The sequence below is a fragment of the Hermetia illucens genome, chromosome 4, assembly GCF_905115235.1.
Source record: "Hermetia illucens chromosome 4, iHerIll2.2.curated.20191125, whole genome shotgun sequence".
Taxonomy (NCBI): Eukaryota; Metazoa; Arthropoda; class Insecta; order Diptera; family Stratiomyidae; genus Hermetia; species Hermetia illucens.
The window spans coordinates 74,353,034-74,372,561 of NC_051852.1; the positions used below are offsets into that span (position 1 = coordinate 74,353,034).

At 41.0% G+C, this 19,528-nt stretch overlaps 1 protein-coding gene across 2 annotated transcripts in view; it reads right to left on the reverse strand.

Moving 5' to 3' along the window:
* The window catches only part of LOC119654916 (insulin-like growth factor 2 mRNA-binding protein 1), a 129,953-nt gene extending 111,491 nt beyond the window's left edge, over positions 1-18,462 (reverse strand). For both annotated transcript variants that reach the window (XM_038060561.1, XM_038060557.1), the window contains exon 1: positions 18,025-18,462. In XM_038060561.1, coding sequence (XP_037916489.1) covers positions 18,025-18,104 — 80 coding nt within the window. In that variant the 5' untranslated portion in view covers positions 18,105-18,462. The remainder of the gene's footprint in view (positions 1-18,024) is intronic.
* Positions 18,463-19,528: the final 1,066 nt, after the last annotated feature.

The window sequence follows — 19,528 nt, forward strand, 5'->3', positions numbered from 1 at the left end:
ATATAACGATTAACGACAACTTAGAAAATATATACAAATTTTACACACTTGGGTGTACAACTGACGCATATCTAAAAGGGTATTCGAAGGGAGGGCAGAAGGACGAAGACTAGTAAGAAACCTGGAAAGCAAATTCTGGGCAGATTCTTTTGGCAAAGCAGCGCATCACGGATTTCGAAATTCGGGGACACGGTTGATAGAGAGATGGCAGGAGGAACGACGTCTTGAAGGGTAAGGACCGAAAGGGGTTATACAGCTTCGACGACGATCATCCTCAGAAAGAATCTGCTATACGTTAAACCAACTATGATGTCCTGCCAAGGGTGCAGGCTCATCCACTATCCTGGTTCTGTCTGAAGTTGCTATGAAGAAGTTTCAAGGAAATTTCCATTTTTTAGTCTGTATAAAAAGCCAATCTCGGGAAAAAACGTTCATTATTTGATAACATTGCCAAGGTGCTTCAAAGATTTTTTTGATCATATGAACAATTACCAGAAAAATATCTCATTTACACTGGAAATGATAATGATGGTCATCTATTCTTTAACGAAATGCTCAAGAGATACGAAGAGGAACATTACGTCATATACATTAATATGAACAATCCGTACTAATGGGCACTTTTAGGTTTCTTCACGCCTGGGAGAGAAGGGAAGTATTTTTAAAACCTTACTGCAACAAACCAAGGAAATCCAAAAGAAATAAAAAAAATTGAAGGAGTGATTCGAGCAAATGGGTACGAGATTTTTACTTAGCGCTTTAAAGGCAAAGAAAAATCCGATATCCCATAATGCTCTCTCTATATGAATCATGTAATGTAATAATAACGTTCGATTGATCGAAAAACAAATTATACTTCACCAGTATTATTATTATTATTCTGTTAAGGATAAGTCACACCGCGTCCTTAAATAACTATTGTGCCCCTTTTCCTAGTACCAATTGATCATACTATCTCAAGCAGACCTATAACCGTCAGGAACTTTAGTATGTTCCCTACTTTCAGATCTTTCAGTTTTGCATCTGGTATTAAGTGTTCTCCCAGATGCCTCGACCACTTTGCACAAGTGCCGTGACACTGTCCCAGGACGTCTATAGAGGTTTCATCATACTCCTCACAAAACCTGCAGGCAGTGGCCGTCGATATCTCTAGCTACCCAAAGTGATAGTTCAGCCGACAATGACCAGTGAGAATTCCCACTATGATTCGGAGGTTCTTTTGGTGAGGTTTAAGCTGTCCTTTGTACCAAGTAATCAGTTGCTGGTTTAAGCCGTATGTCACCGGTAACGGAGCATAAAATCGCCACAGATCATATGGTGAATTCAGGGAAGAATTCCATTAGCTCTTCTTCCCTGCATTATTAATGTTCACGGAAACGGGTTGCGGTTTAGCCAAAATGTCGTGATTTAATAAATATAATACAATACAGTGCACCCGGAGGTTTCATCTAAAAATCAAAAATATACTGTCAAACGACACTTGGTTCTCTTTTACTTTCTTTGGATTGGCTATTTTAATCGACTGAAATTTCAAAGCCTTTGCACAGAACAAACCTCACATGTCTTTGATCATGTAGCGTTTTATGTACATAATATGTACAAAATATGATATGTCTAAAATGTGACAAGAGAGCTAAGTATAAGTTGATCCAGAGCAACTTATTTTCCTTCCTGGTAGACGAAAGCATGCTGGCATTTGCATTGTGATTATTTTTCTTTCTCTGTACCTTAAATTTCAAGCGCAAATGTCATTTCGTGATTAGACTAGACAAGATATTCGACTGCAATTTCTACTGAAGTCCTGATCTTTACAATCTATCGCTTAAATACTATACAATTTACATGTATATTTATAGACCTCTTTGAGCTTTCAAGTGCCGAAACGCATGTGAATGAATGCATACCAGATGCAAAATATTTACAATAAGTAATATGTACGTACAACGTAATAGTATTCGGTTGAATGCAAAAGACGAAAACGCCATTCATGAATACCTGTCAACCTAACGTGCTTTTATTCGCCTTTTTTGCATGCACTCAGTTGCATTCGCCGCACTTATGATGGTGCAACGAACCAGCAGCCAATGAGCGGCTGCATCCTTGCAATCAAATGCAATTCTGCGAGGCAACAATGAGTACACTTGCGCACTTTCAATGTGCAATATGCAACAAGTGAAAAAGAGGAACGATCACTGTCCTTCGTTTTAATATCCCCTTCGTATTGTGCATTGACGTCATTTGATTGGAAGTGCACTGGCTAGAGTGCAATTCGCGTTGCAATTGCTCGGCAGTTTCTCTTGGGGGATGCATGTGATTCGTGTTTTTCAGCGAACATGTATACACCGCTTGCAAGTGTATTGTAAACATAATCTGTAGGAGTGGAAATTGAAATAGAACTTCTTAAGTAACTACCCAGAAGTCTCTTTACAATTCTCGGTAAACCGTGTTGAAACGGTTTCAGAATAATAGTTGAGTAGCAGAAATAGGACAAAGACAAAGCAATAAAATATATAAAACTTTCTCCTCGCAGGTTGACCTTCCTTTTAGATATCGCCTAGAACTAGGTTGGTTTCTAAATGAAAAAAAAGACTCCATTGGCAAACACTGTACGGCTACATGTGAAATTGTTTAATTCGTAATAAATCTACACCGATCGAATACAGAAAAAGCATGCTGGCTTTACTTGATTGCAAACCCACATTCAATGAAAGTATTGTACAGAAGGGCAATATCTACGTTGCGCAGTTCGAAACCAATTCATTTTGGGACATTGTTCTTCATCAGATAGTGAACACAGCCTTCACAAAACTCAGAACTCACACTTTCTAGCGCGGAAACAAACGTTAAATATTCGGAGTTTGGAGTGTACACAAAACCCCGGTGTATTCCACTTTTAACCATTCCCCTCATGTGTCTATCTATAAAATCAACTCAGGAATGTGAAATGCATTCCTGGGAGGTTCGGTGTTCGTTTACAATCCACAGTGTGCATTGTGACTTCTCGAAAGTGCACCAGCGGAGAAATGAGTGAAAAGAGTCAATAAACTGTTTGTGGCCGTGCAAGACAACAATATCACCTTTACGACCGTACCACGTACCTACGTACTATGGGAGGTACCTATGAATGCCGAGGGCAAAGCAAGTTTTTGTTTTTAGTTTTAAGTGAGTGCCTGCAAGTTTTCAATCTGAACTGCCATGAACTAGCTCAAATTAAATGAGTTAAGAACTCGAAGAAAGTGATTTCCTCGAAAGAATTCTTTATTGCATATCTGAAAGGTGGGAATTCTTCGAGAATTACATCGAACCTTCAAGCGAATATGCTATACCTGAAGTAACTACAAATGCATATGCAACTAATGCGTTTTGGATTAATGTGCGTGCGTGCACTAGTCAAATTTATGCAGAAACCAGTGTGATAGAATGAGTAGCTCAAGGTTTTAGCAAAGTTGACAAATATGTTTCATTTAAAGGAAATCTCGGCATTTTTGATAAGGTTGACAGTTTTCGAATTCAACCAATTTTGTTACGCGGTATCGTTCAACATGAATTATTACATTGTTATCTCATTTAGGATTAAAGAAATCCCGAGTCCGCATCCACTTGAAGATGGACCAACCTGTTCTCCGCGTCTTTCACTTTTGTGGTCCAAAAGCCTCTTACTTCGGGCAAAGTACCCAATTTGTCACAAATGAAGATTGACGGTTTTGTACAGGAGAGCAATGCGCTCTTCTCCTCTCTTACATATTTCGTAAATTCAACATCAGTATGAATTATATTCCGGGGAAAACTGCTTCATCTTGATTCTTGACTCAATTTGTTTCAGGAAAAAATCATTCTCAACAATGTCAATCCGACAATCGCTCCGTAAGCTTTTTCATGGTCCAACTTCCTTTTGTGCGCATCCTCTGCTGCTAGCTTAACATAGTAGTTTCGCCTTATACTTTTCAACGTCTCTAGTTTCGTTTTTTTATCCGTCTATAAGCGCGTTTCCATTTGTTGTTGTTCAGTAGAGCTTCATTTTTTCGTGGAGTTGGTGGGTACGTTATGGACAAACTCATGGGGTTACAAGGCTAATACGGCGTAATCTCCAGTAAATAGAGAAGAATTTTCTTTCGACCGTCGCTTCCAATCAAACGCTGTGGAGAGTTTTTAATTCATGTTCCTGCATTACTTACTTTTCTTTTGAATTTTCTTCTTCATCGAAAATTTATTCCTCGCAGCAAAGTAAATTTGAGAGACGCAACTTGCGAATTAATTTAGCAGGAAATACAGACCCAGGTTGGAAAACAACCAACTCCAATGCTGCAGACCAAGGGGTAATCCCTTATAACTTCCGACCTAGATAAAATGAATGAAGCGAAATCCTGGTGTTTGAAAAAGAGCTGACAGTAGACTGAACGAAACCCACATTTTTTGGTACATCTTTTGAAACAAGGAATAGAGGATTTTAGCCAACTATGTTCGATTGACTGACATTCTGAAAAATCCCACAAAAAAAAACTGGAAGGGGAGAGGAAAAACATAAGAATAAATAAAGTTTTGAACTTCTTGATTCGATCCCGTACCGAAAGGTCGAAATAAATCAGTTTTACAAGAGGTCCAGGTGTTGGAATTTGGAAACACCACAAAGTTCTCGTCCTTCGCCGATGCCCATAATAATATTGATGATTCTAATTCTCTACTCTAAAGTTTGAAAATATTCAAAATTAGCAATTTGAGCCAAATTATCAGGGTTCAAGAAGTCATACAAGGGTTTGCCGGACCACAAATTTTTTGAAAAATTCACATACAAAAATATTCTTTACACCCATTAACTAGATGATGGAGGTAGTAAGTAATAGCTGAGAAACATTAAACAGGGAAAGCATAGTTTCTCTGATGTAGCACTTAAAAAAAACACACAAACTTATCCAAAATGATCCTATCCAGGTCGAAAATTAGATAAACGCACAAGGTGACATGGTTGATGTTTTCACCGATAACTTCAGTTCACATTTGTGGATTGACCAGGAGAAATTCTTAGATTTGACTTTGAAGCTGCATTGAAATACATATTTTAAAGAGCTTGTCAATCCCTCTCAGGTGGCCTAATCATTTGATGAACAATGTATTTACCCCAACGCTGGAGGAAAAAGGAGATTCAGACATTGAAACAAATTATGTTATTCTAGGGGAACTTGTTAAAGAAAGAATAGAAATTTGAATGGAAAAGGGGGATAATAGGTGGAGCCAGCAAAATTTTCTCCCTGCGGCCCTAGATACATCAGAGGACCATCTTTCAAGTGGTTGTATCCTCGTAGTATTCTTAGCACTGGGGAACGAGTTTGGCATAAAGGCTTCACGGAAAGCACGTCGAAGACGTTGTTGCGAACGGCATATGAAAAGCCTCTGGAATGAATCTCCCTGCTTAAATACCTGCCCATCAGCGATTGCACGGACGGCATGTTAAGGAAAGCAAGATGGTTAAGGTAACGCGAATATAGAGAGCGGGTAAAATACCTCTGAACTGATTCAACTGTACAGAATGACTGGTGGAAGAATATCCCTGAACTTGTATATGAAACTTCAAACAAAAACAGACAAGCTCAACTGAAGATGTGGACATAATGAAAATCAATTCGGAGCTCACTATCAAACGTCGTCCTAAGATCTTATAAGAAGAAATAGCTGGTAAACGCTGGCCATCCAAGTGGTAAATTTTTGTGGGGGAAGGGGATTTCAGGGAAAGTGTAATGAAAAAAGACATCAGGTGCCAACTTATTTTATGCACAGCAATATGGTAGTGTGTACAGGTTTAACGTTCAGCGATTATGATCAATAGGCCAGTCAATAACGGAAGACAAGAAGTAAGGAAGGAAGGAAGGATCGTTACCGAAAATAGGAATCGACTAAGGATGGGACCCTGGGGACACCAGATGCGAGAAAAAAGGAGTTCAAATGCAACTGTTGAAGAAGACTCAAGTCACAAAGTGATGATAATCAATGGAATCAAAAGGTTTTTAAAGTCTTTGTAATCATGTTATGCATCTTTTCTTCCATTGGGGGATTTAGCGATAAAATTGGCAGCCTCCAAATTTGAAACAACCCGGTTCGGTAATTTTCACCTAATGAAGCCATTTTTCTATAGAACATGAGTGGAGTCCCCTACACTCATGTGGGAACCTATCTTCAGATAACATTTTGCAAAAAATTAAAAAAGGGAAGGGAAAGGTTCTGCATATATTTCTTCTATAAAGTCTTCGGGACCACAACTGCCGTTAAAATGGGCACCTTTAATAAGAAATTTGATTCAGACGGAGTTCACAGCAGGGGTCGAGGCGAAAGTAGAAGAAAACACATTTCCATTAATTATGAAAGTATGAAATACAACTAGCAAATTTGTGGAAAAGTTTGGACATGAGGCTAGAAAGGCCAGAAAGGAGTAGGCATTCCTCATTAAAGTTTTGAGAGCATTGATTTGAACACAAGTAAAGTTGCTGGGTGAAGGAATCGATAGTCGGGAATGCTGAAAAAAAAAACAGATCAAGGAGACCTTTATTATGATTGTGATAGCCGTTATATTGTAACGCAAAGCGCAGCAAATAATCATGAATGATGTGATAGCAGTCCCCAGACAGGATGAAGAGTTGGCGTGGATATTTAATTGAGAGAGCTAACCTCCGATAGCACATCGAAAGAAGCCGAACACAAAGAAGGAAAATAAACAGAAGAAGCAAGGTACGGAACGAAGCTCGAAAGTGCAATGCCAACAAAGACATACTCTAAGGACCGACGGCAGCCTAGGAAAGTAATATTCTGTTTAACTTCCCAACTGGGGCGAAGTCCAGAAAACAGATTTTCATAAAATGAGATATTTTAATAAACTAGAGCTTCTAGCCCGGCTTTTTCTAGGGTCTTGTTCATCAAACATGCAGAGGTTATTGTTCGCTCAGGGATTGTGATAATAAACGGAATATTGGCAACATTTGTGACACGACCTCAAAAGCGGGCTTTGCGAAGTAAAGGAGATTTACATAATTGTTTCTGACACCAAACACCCACAACTGGGATAGGTGTTCAATAGAACTAAACTCAGATATTCCATCGCTTGGAATTTGCGTTACCAGACCAATTGAAGCTTTGCAGGGGTCTTTCCAATGATATATGGACCATGGTTTAGACTGCTGAATAAGCAACACATGGCGACCAAACCATATCGGAGGCAGCTTTGTGTTCCCAGTCCCGTGATTGCTGATGTTTGCCATAACTAAGTACCGAAAAGTTTTAGCCCTGGCACTTGGCTTTTAGTAGTGCAGCACAGGGGCATAACATGGTTTAGCACTTTAATGTAGATAATAGGGCTCCCACCCTAGCTGGAATAAAATTGAATGGACGCGAGAGCACGTAGATGGTTCTTATAATGGTTTTACTTAAAAGTCATACGAGGGATAACGTGTATTCATTTGATCATCATTAAGGGGTTATACATGACCATACCAGCGAGAGAGGCGTTTTCGATGGTATGGTCATGTAATTCGTGCTAACGAGAATTCACTTGCCAAGATTAGTTTGAACGTCGAAGTCGATGGTAAACGACCAAAAGGTAGGCCGAAACTACGGTGGCTTGATACGCTGGATGGGGATTTAAAAGCCTCACCCAGATCAGGCATTCGATAGAGCCAAATGGCGAAACCGATCACGACGAGCCTACCCCGCTTGTGAACGGGGAAAAGGCTGAAGAAAAGAAGAAGGGGTTATACCTTAGCAAAAGAGAAATCGTGATTGCCGTAAGAGACTTGGAAGATAATACTTGCAACCGTATATATCAGAGAAAAGCTACTAAAAGGCAAACCTGATGAGGCCAATTAATTCACAGGAAAGACGTTTACCAAACGATGTAGACTATGCATTGCAGAGAATGTCCTCCCAGCACTATGAGAGTGGCGCAAGCTTCTGTTGGTACCTAAACCTAGTACATTTTGAGGCAGACTATCTTCCTACTGTCCATATGTGTATCTCTCAAATATTATGGGGAATGTGTTAAAGTCGATAATAACTGCTTTGGGTAGTTGGCGGCCTGATTTCCGTGAAAAGATCTGACTATTTCAATCACAAATTTGGTTGCTAGCTTAGATGAAAATATGTGGATGTGAGGAATACAAATTCGACCAATGGCACCCACATCAGAGGGTCCACTACCACTAATATTCGCAGTTATATTGCTGCTTTTGTCTACAGTTACCTGGAGAAACACGGCTTTGGTATGACACTGATGATGGACTATATTGTTTTCGCGGATATCAAAAATAACTCTGCACTCCGCCCGCTATTGTGGAATATCATTTACGATAACATACTTTTAGCAAGTCACACTAGTGGATACGCCAAAAATTTTGAGGATGTCAAATTGTTATCTCCTGATGTGGAAACGGAAACAATATTCATTCCATCACAAAACTTGTTATAAAACATCCAACGATAGCATGTGGGTAAAATGGAGTAGCGGAGGATGAAAGCGGGAGCAATGCGGTTTACTTGTAAGTTGCTCATGCCTGTGAAGAGGAGGTGCGAAGGGAATATTTTTGCGCAGATCCGGAACTTCCTGGAGCCGGAAATAGAGACATACATACGGACGCAGACCCAAATAGCTAAAGCAGGAGGAGGTGGGCGTGCATTTTCATTCCGAGCTCGGACTTTATCTAAGCCAGTGTTACGAGTGGAATTAGATTCTTCTAGGACAGTTGGGACATTTGATCCAACGTTCAGCTATGGTGCGCTCATCAGAGCAGCTTCAACGCATTTTCGAAGGTAGTCTAGCCTAAAATTGATAGACCAGTAGCTTACTCCAAACTACAATTTTTATTTTTCAGTGTAGATAGCTAGAGTTCGGGAGCAACTTACCTCCTTCTTCAGAACAAAGCTAGCTTTGCTAGTTTGGTTTTTACAGTTTGCAGTAAGCTTCTGGTCTATCAATAATTGCGGTAATTGCGGGATGCTTCGGAGATCTGAACTGCTGGTACGAGTTATTCCCAGAATGTAAAGGAGATGCCATAAACATGTTCCTGGTTAACGTGATTCCGCAGTAGACAATGTATTCCCGCTGTACAGGGCGCAGTAGTGCTTTTCTACAGGTTGCTGAACTTCCCAAGATGATGAATATCTCGCGTTGAGTAGTCTCTCTATGCAATGCCTGCGGGTAAAGAGGCGTCCGACCTGATCAGCAGCTTACGAACGAACTCGTTGGGCCGGAAAATTTATTAGATTTAGTGGTTTGTGTAGTAACATTATTCGTCTTTGTACTTTTCAACCACTGAACATGTGGATTCCAACGCTACATACAGAAGGTAATCCACCACCCGATTCCATTAAAATTCTCTACAACCGTCGCCGATTCCACTAACGATTCGACCGAAGAAAGTGAAAGTGTCTTCTGCGTTCTTCGAATTGTTCCCGTCGTGAGACACTTGATAACGACCCGCAGGAACATCTTGGCGGCGCCGCTGCTCGCGCGCCCGGGCCAACCCGCTCTTCGCTAATTGATTGCCTTCTTTCCCACACATAATGCATGCTGCAGGGCAGCCTTCTTATCAATAACTAGTTCGGGTGTCATCGACCGCGGCAGCCACGAAAAACAATGAAAGAATACAAATTCCCTGCTCCACGCCACTGCCGCCCGGCATCAATGGCAGACAGCGGGCACAGTCCGAGCCGGAGCTGGAGCCCGAGCTTTTCCATAAAATTATTCACATTGGCCAGAAAGCTGACAAACAAGCGCGCGTTACGTCACGAGGAATTACGTTCCAGAATTCACTAACCCTTGCGAGGCGGAAGCGTGCACGCCGCCAGCATTTGCAAGGGCGCTCGCGGCCGCTGGAAATCCCACGCTTCGCGCCCGAGCCGCGTTGATAAAGTGACCTCGGGCAGGGAAATGCGTAACGTGACATTATGACAGTTTTTCGTCATTCATATATGCACGGGGCGGGGAGGCAGGGCCGCAGCAGCGTGAATGGCGGCGGCGTATTGGCTTTAACCGGCTCCACGCTGCCAGGCGGGACCGGTGGAGTCGAGGCCAAGCGACCAGCCGAACGCCGAGTGCGGGGACAGGATGGGGGGCGTTTGATAAGGTCGTAAAAGCTCACTCGCGTGGTAGCGCTCGCACGAGAACCTCTGGGCACGGCAGCAAGCAGAAAGCTCGGCGGAGCCCAAAAGCATTCCCGGCGAGGGAGCCGTGTATGTGTGTATGTGAGAACTTCATTAGTTGGCGCTCGGATAGTTTGAATGGGGCGCGAGCACGGTAATCGGCTTTGAAGCCGGTAAAGTTCTCGACTCGCGCGTGAGTCACCACTCACATATATCGCGCCATTTACACACACTCCCGCAATATGGAAAGCTATTTGAGAAGCGCCGCCATTTTATCGGCAAAACACCGCGTGGCCTGACTTTCCAGCAAAATGACACTGATTCGTGTAGGATCAGCCGTTCAAGGACTGCTCCCAAATTTCACACTCAATTGCAGATGCAAAACGGGAAGTAAATAATATTTCGCCGATTTGATGGGGTGGGCCGAGACAATCAAATTTCGGGAGTAGCAGTGCCCGGAAAAATATGCCAATTGCAGCGTCCGAGCTCTATCAACGGAATTATATTTGATTCAAACACACTAAGCTCGAGTGCTATAAATATGAAACAAATTGAATAAACGGCTAAATACAGTGTAGCTATAAAATGGGAGTAATATGTAGTCCTGAATTTCTTTCGAGCGTTTTCTCGGAGAAATCCGGTCTGGCAGTAACCCTCTGATTAATTTTCGCCTTAATACCCCAATGGATTGAAAATTGCTTAAAGGTCACCTGAAAGGTGGCTTAATTCATCGATTCATCTTGGGAATCGAAAAGGCTCTTTTCCCGACGAGCGGACTCGATCCCTGGATCCCGCTTTTATAAGGACGTTTTGGTTTGAAACTTAAGAATTAAGTCGAGGTCCAATTTGCCTCCTCAAACTTGCTTCTCTTAAACCCTTAATCAACGCTAATTTGTTATATAGGTAATTGACATTCTCGTTTTTTTTCAGAAATTAACATGATGAACATCATACTATTAAGTAGTTGTGCACAACATCAAGCACAAAAAAAAACAACTTCTTGAAACACCAGAAGAAGAGTTAAATTTTTGGGGGCAACATAGCAGACGATATGACAGTTGATGAGAATTAGAAATATTTATCAGTGGGGGACCAATTTAAGAAAATTTTGCCAGTACTATGGAAAAGATCTATTCGACGAAATAATCGATCTAGTTGCTCAAGAAACTGACGAATACATACATACATAGAATTCACTTTGCAAAGGGCAAAGTAACCAAAGGCCTCGCGTTTGCATTTGAGGTTTAGACCTTACACCTCAACCATATGGACAAAATGATCACAAAGTTGGTGGAAGAAAAGACGGGGCTGGGACATAAACTATTCATGGAAAACTTTTATAACATTAACAGAAAACATAAGGCGACAGACTTCGTGAAGAAGGATTGGAAAACGATAGGGTGAGTGGACGAATAAGAGAGAATTTGACGATCTTCTCTTCGTGAAGAGAAGATTTGTTCGACGACTTCCACACCTGCATCCACGTCAATATAATGAAGCAATTCAAAAAGTACACAACGAACTTATGCCTGAACTTCCGTAGTGTGATTTCTTTTCCAGACGAAATCTTCCAAACATCCAATCTAAGAAAACTCTATGGAGAATACTATTGGAAATAGATATACTCCACAGTATTTTTTCGCCACGACCTCGACATAATATATTTACCCTTTTCACTACCCCACTCATGATCATCATCAACGGCGCAACAACTGTTATCCGGTCTAGGCATGTCTTAATAAAGAACTCCAGACATCCCGGTTTTACGCCGAGGTCCACCAATTCGATATCCCTAAAAGTTGTCTGGCGTCCTGACCTACGCCAACGCTCCATCTTAGGCAGGGTCAGCATCATCTTTTTTTTCTACCATAGATATTGCCCTTATAGACTTTCCGGGTGGGATCATCCTCATCCATACGGATTAAATGACTCGCCCACCGTAACCTATTGAGCCGGATTTTATGCACAACCAGACGATCATGGTATCGCTTATAGATTCCGTCCTTATGTAGGCTACGGAATCGTCCATCCTCATGTAGGGGGGCAGAAATTCTTCGGAGGATTTTTCTCTCGAACGCGGCCAAGAGTTCGCAATTTTTCTTGCTAAGAACCCAAGTCTCCGAGGAATACATGAGGACTGGTAAGATCATTGTCTTATACAGTAAGAGCTTCGACCCTATTGTGAGGCGTCTCGAGTCAAATAAATCCCAACATGTACAGGGAACATACAAGAATATCCTCGGGACTTGACAAAGCTGCCTGCCATATTAATAATCTATTCCAAAGCAGTCCTCCTTACGAAAAAGTAAACATCATTGCTGACCTCTTCATTAGTCCTAAAAAAGAACGAGAATCTTTTGCTTTCACACATTCTAAACATACAGGGAACAGAAAATTTCGTCGGTGCTTGGCATAACATCGTAATCCGAAGCAAACATCCGTGCTCAAAATCTGCGAGCAAACCACCAAATCAATCATTTAGTAATATATCCTTGAGTATGTCCTCTTAATTCTGAGAACTGAAGTTGCAGCTCGGTTGGGATCTAGCAAGGCTCTATTCTCGCTCTTAACAGAGGATGTCTTCAAACCCATTCGTCGAGCCAATCCAGTCAAAATGTCGCTGAATTTATCATATATACCACTATGAAAGTCGTAGTACATGGTGAAATGCGTCTGAATTCTACCGATATTTATAGATAGTTAGGAGCTACTAATTCCTTCCTTTAGTGCTTAGTTAAGTAGCTGAGCTAATAGAAAAGTCTCCAGCTTTTCATTAGGCAAGCAATTGAGGGTTCTTGTTCCAAAAGTCACATGATCCAAAAACTTTTTTTTTCAGGAAACGCGAAAAACTGATTTCCAACACATGTGTCTGTTGATTCTAAAGCCGAATTTGAAGGCCAATTTCACCCTGATGGAGAGCAGTCCGATAAGTTTTTATCTATTCGATGCGGCTTGAAATGGACTCTCCAGTACTATTACTTAATTTTCGGCAATTTTCTAACATGTGACCTTAGGAGCTAGACTCCTCAATTGTTCTTAGGGAAAAAGTGACCCATCTACCCTTTGTGTCACTATGAACTTAAACCTATCCAACATTTTCCACATCAAAACAGTGTAAATGGCGCCTTCGAAAATCCGCAACCCATCCTTCGCTACAAATCGGTCCCCCCAACAAGAGTGAACATTTTTTACTAGAAACGCCAACCGCTCGTTACTTATGATTTTATTTTTTGGACTCTCTTCGACAGCTAAAGAGATTCCTGCGCAAAGAAACCCACGGCGAGGGGGAGGGGCGCAGCAAAGAGGCGCCGTCCGGTCTGCCTAGCCCAATATCACGCCAAATGTTTTTTTATCCAGTTTATTGCGTTTTAGTTCATATCTATATTGCAAAAAGTTTAGGAGTTTGTATTTTTAAATAAATAAAAATATTTAAAATTTAAAACAAGCTATTTCCTTCCTCCCCATTAATTATAGCTTCATTCTAACCGTCCTAGCCGTTTCTCAGTAGGGTCCAGCGCTTAATTTGTTAACATGCCGAGCAGCAACGTGAAGTCCAACTCGGCCCCATTCAGTTTAAGACGAAGAGAATGGATGAAATTGGTCTAGACGAGCCCGCTACCGAAATTGGACGCAGGCTGGAGAAGATTTGTAGGATAACTCTGATCTTAGTTTCAGTTGACCTCGTCCACAGTTTCTTTTATTCAGTGGAAATATCATCTCTGTGATTTCAGGTAGCTCATATAGATTAGATTTGGCCGCGTTCAGGCAATTTGTACTGAAACGAATATCTGGCAACCAACCTGGACAAAGATAGCCTAAAGTTCCTAATGAATGTATAGGTAAGAGGGTAGATTTTGTACTATACAATTAGTTTTGTTTTTGTTTAGTTTTTTTTTTTGCATGCAACGTATTCCAAGAATTAGTTGTACCCTTTCTTGAATGTAAACTCCTTTCCTGCGAAAAGCCAACAACCGTCAACTTACGTTAATTTTTTTATCCATAAATCGGAAACTTTTGTAAAATGAAATAAAAAAATGTGGTACCCTACAACCACTTTTTCTCGAAGCTCGATGTTTTCAACATCCATAAATCAAATTTTTGTTTAGAGATTGAGGAGTCCTAAGCCCGCATTCACTTGATGTCGGACCGCATCAAATGGAGAGCGACCTACTCCCACTCTGGGCTGAGGACTTTGACACTAATAGCCGGATTTCCAGCCAGATTTTTGGGGTGGGTAAATGAGTCCTGCCTCCCTTTCGTATACTTTGTGCACTTGTGAACAAGGGGTCCACCCATTTTTAAATTTATATCAAAACTAAGTTCTGCTTGCGGAAGTACTAATTGAGACCTTTCATTTTATAGTCCATACTCTTACATTAGGCGGAAAAAACTTTTTAGGTCCCACATGCCTTGGTATGAAACGCTCTTTAAATTTTTGAAATTTGGGTGTTTAGCTGAAAAAAGCAGTTCGTGGGCCAATAACAGTGGGACTAAGTTACTCTCTGTTTGGCGCGGTCCGATATCAAGTGGATAAGAACTTAGGACTCTCCTCAAGCCTTAAATAAACACTGCCTAACTCCGGCCGGGCTTTCGTATGAAATGCCGGCGGATTTACATTCCATATAATTTGCTCTCATGTTGTCTTTTGCGAACCGCTTCTGTCACGCTGCTCTCCGGGTGGAAATGAAGCAGCGTCTTGAGTTGCCTCTGATAGTCTTTTAATTTTCATAAATCAATGTCTCTTTTACCGGAAAGCTCTATAAATAGAAGGTCCCTCTCTTGACTTATCATCAGCACGACTCCGAAAAATTGGTGATTCCCCCGGGGTTCGGAGTTTGTTTTTGAAGGACCCCGGAATCGAGACTAACAATATTAGTTGTTCGTGTACCAACTAACGAAAGAATTTCCACACCGGTAAATAGTAGGAAGAGTATAAAGAAGAGGTAGCCAGAGGTAGATCCAACTAAAATCACACAGACTCTGCTAAAAAAGGTTTCCTAACGGAAATAAACTTTCAACAGTAGAAACTGTATTAAGGGATATATTTGAGAAGTTGGACAAAATAAATAAAACTTAAAAACACGACTCTAGTTATTGCATGATATGAAGCATCCCGATAGTAAGGGGGAGAGGGGCACTGTATTTTTGGTAGAAAATTGCTTGAAGCATTATCTGATATCCATATGAAGAGCAAAGGATGTTAATGTATAGAAAGAGGAGTCCAAGCTATGTTTACTGAAAAGTATTGTTTTTGGGGTTCACCAGGTCCTTGGCGAGCCTAAAACACTTGGTATTAGCACCAACCGAACAGGGCGCTATAACACCAAATATATGATACCTACTGAGGTTCGAGATTTATAACAGAATAAGTTAGTCGTGTTAATGAGTGTGACATAAGCATTTATTTATTGTAAAGGCCATTAGACTGCCGCAAATAGCCAGATATCACTAGCTTTACAGAAAACTGAATTTAATTATTCGAATCTACCTATTACCTCCGAATTTCGTGATGAAACCGATTATGCATTTGGATCAGAATTTGAAGGATTCTTTCCATAGAGAAAGTGAGTTAGCGACAATATGCTGGTAGTGCAAGAAATGTGATCCTCATTATCAAATCTAAACCAAAAAATGGGCCCAGTATTAACGTTTTGGTAATAAAATTCCAGCTGCTATTGAAGCGCAGTGAAGGACGTTTGTATGCTTGCCCTCGGAAAACATCAGTGGTTCAGGCCGATTCCAACTCCAAATTCAGCTGTAGGATAGTAGGTAGTATGAGAACTTGCTTTCCAAACCGTAACAACAAAAATGAATGCAATCATCAGATGGCTGAACCTTTAAAAAGAGCATGTTCTTATTAAACAAGTTAGTCGAGATCAAATTTGTTGTGAGAAGCCAGGAAAGCATCATCTACATCGAACAATGTGCATGGGATTGGAAATTAGAGGTGGTATAGAGTAATGAGATCTTTTAAGAAGGTTCTAATAAATGTCATGAAGATTTTTCTTTTTTGGAATAGTGTCTTATTTGGATACATTTGCCGTTTTTTACGGAATTATTTGATCCTGGCTACATGTAAGACCCGGAAGAGATATTATGATTGAATATCTAAAATTATATTAAGAATGATATGTGGGTTATAGGATAGACGATTGAAGCAAGTCCACAAACTTCATTATCAACACTCAGCAAGAAAAGCTGGATTCAAAATAACAAATGCTCAGAAACTGGAGGATTTATTGCTGGCCGTTGGAAACTCATACGACGACATCAAATGGTGTGTCATCATTGCTTCTTTATAAAACAAATTCAGATTGCCTCAGTAAACCATGAGCGATTATTAAAGGACGGAGAGCTGATCACAACACTACGGATTGCCACAAATGGACCACCTAAAAATCTACTTGGTGGTGACATTTATCACTTTATTGTGTGGATGCCAAATATAGGTGGATACTTACAAACTAAAGACCAAAAACAGACAAAGGCTTTGGTATAACGAACAGTAGCTTCGATAGTATGTTCAACACATCAGACTATAACAGAAAAGGTCGTATTTGTTATCAGAGGATCTGCCCTCCTTGATAGCGACATAAAAAGCGGAACAATTCCTGATAATCCAAACATCATCATCTTCACGACACTAGACAAAAATGGTAGCGAAATGTGCGGGGATTGGATAATACGTCTTAAGTAAGTAAATCACCAGATAAACGGACATTTTGGTAAGGTGAATCTTTATCACTCACAATTGGTGCCCATACAATTATGACCGATAAAGAGAATTAAAAACTGATCTCAATACATATCATAGCAAAACAAGAAGGAAATGAATGCAACATAAATCTAAGCACGCAGGCCAGAAAGCCGCATATTATGAAGGAGCATAGAAAGGGTGGTTGCCCATTCGCGGAATAAAACTAGAGCCATCGCAGAGATAAAAGTTCCGATAAAGGGAGAGGAAGTCTTTCTTTCTGAAATCATAACTGGAATCTGACAGTTGGACGAGTCTAGTTGTTGATGCGTAAAGTATGTCGCCTGCCTTTCCCGTAGATAAACTAAAGGATCCCAGTTTAATGGAGCATCGGATCCGTATTAACGGGTTTCATGGACAGAATATTGAAGTTTTGAAACTATCAGAAATGAACTTGATTGTACTAAACCATGGGTGATGTTACCCGATATACCCTAAAGTAACCACTTATTAAATTATTTCATAAGACGATTAAATTTTCAAAGACGACTTAAATCTAATAACATAGTTCACGAAGTATTGCAAGCGGGTTCGGGTGAAACTAATGCGGCTTGCAACAAATCGTTTTATAGTCATTTGGGTTAAATATTTTGTTAGAGCGAGTCTCCTATTTCTTCTCCCTCTCGGTGGGTCTGTATGTGTATTATTCTTTGGAACTAATCTTTACCCCTTCTGGCAATTATTAATGTTCAAATGTCATAAAATGTCCCGAAATACTAGTCGCGCGTCATACAGTCGTAAAATGTTAATAATGCATTACTTCACAGACTGTTTGGCTGAAGTTTTCTAAATGTTAGAACAAGATGACTGGGGATTTATCTGAAGGTAGCGACATAAGGACCTCTACATAAGACTCCTGTGAAAAGGCTGCGTTGCGTAAGAACATTAGATAGATCAGCTGAGCAATGACGTGATCTACCACCATGCGAATGGACTAAGGCCGCTACAAATCTCAGTCCATATCATCAGAAATCCGGAGCTCGGGCAGATCAAAATAAGGAGTTTCCAACTCAGGGTTCATTTCAAACGTCAATCTGTGGGGCTCGCTACTTGCGAAAAACGAAATGCAGGAAGACAACACCTCAAACCAAAGCTCAAAGAACAGGCGAATGCTGGAGTCAATGTTGGCGAAAGGCACAGTGAAAAATTACCTGTTGTTCTGTACTTTAGATGACTTTTCGGACAGTGATGAGTTTGAGCTTCGACAACCGTCGTCTGAATTTGTTGGCATATTCTTGACTGTGACGTTTTTATACCAAGATCACGTTCGTCCGCCTTTGGTCTTGTCTTGGCCTCGTTCTAATATTTATGCAGCTAAAACTGTTACAACAACAAAATTCGGGAGACTGCCTCCAACTAACCAAGTGTAGGAACAGGTACAACTGTTACGACAACGTATCCCAAAAAGGAAAAAACTTATATACGAATAAATAACATTAAAATGGTAAATATGCAAACGAATCCAAAATATGCGCAGAGTCCAAGACCGCGAAAATGTTCAGATTTAGGGGTGGAGAGAAAGAAAAAAACGCGTGATGAAAAACCAGCAAACCGAATGAAACTACTAAAAATGATCCGTGACAATTGCCCAGAAGGGAAAATGATTTCAACAGTGTTTTGTTAAATTTTCCAATTAGAAATTTTCAACACATCACCTTTGACCCGAACACTTTTCTTTCAAATTTTCGCGCGTAAAATCCACTTTGATTCGGCTGCGGCTGTATGGTTGCAGTGCCTGGGGTTGATGGCGGGTAGGCGTTTGAGAGTCGTTCGGCGGCTGGCCGCTGATCCGGGGTCATCCAATGAGGGTGCACTAACACAGTCACCGACACGCGGCCCGAAATACGTCGATGCGGTGGCTGTGGATTCACTCCGCCACTCTGCCTTGATTTCCTTGCGGCTTCGATTGCGATTGCGGTTCCACTTGCGGTCGCGGTTCTCACTGTTACCGGAACTTTCCGAACACGTTTAGGATACTCAGAGGACACCGACGAAACCAGCCCGATGAGAAAACTATTGAAACCAAGCAGAACTGAACTGAAAGCAAACTGAAAACTCGATACTCTATGAAAACCGAGGAAACGGTTGAAATTTTGGCGGCCAAAAGGATTTCTGCTATTGAAGGTGGAAAACTATGAGTGCCGGGAAGAATTCACGAACGACCGCAACCGTCGGAGGTTTGGACGAATGGACGCGACTCGCTACAAATTAGACCTCGGCCCCGTGAGAAATTAAAATTTTAACAGGAAAAATAATGTATTTTTTTGTTTATGAGAATTTTGATCCAAAAGGGAAACAAGATGGCTGCTGGCTCGTTTTGCGCTGCCTTTCACTGACGCTGACGTCTACGACCGAAAACGCTTGAGCCTACGAGCCGCGTCCTGTATAAGGATAGCAGGCGGATGCGTAGGGGTGGTCATGAGCGTGTGTGTGTTCGTTCGTGTGTACGGTGAAATGAAAAGAAATTATCGATCCGTTCAACGTAGAGTGGAAAAAATACGTCGAGTGAAAGTGGGGAAAGTTCTTGTACAGATTTGAATGGGACTGCTACAGTGGCTCACAGAACTCGCTGCGAGGAAAACGTGCAATTATCAAAATATCATTTCCAGGACTAATCACAAGTGACTATTGCAAGATGTAGAAATGTATCCACGC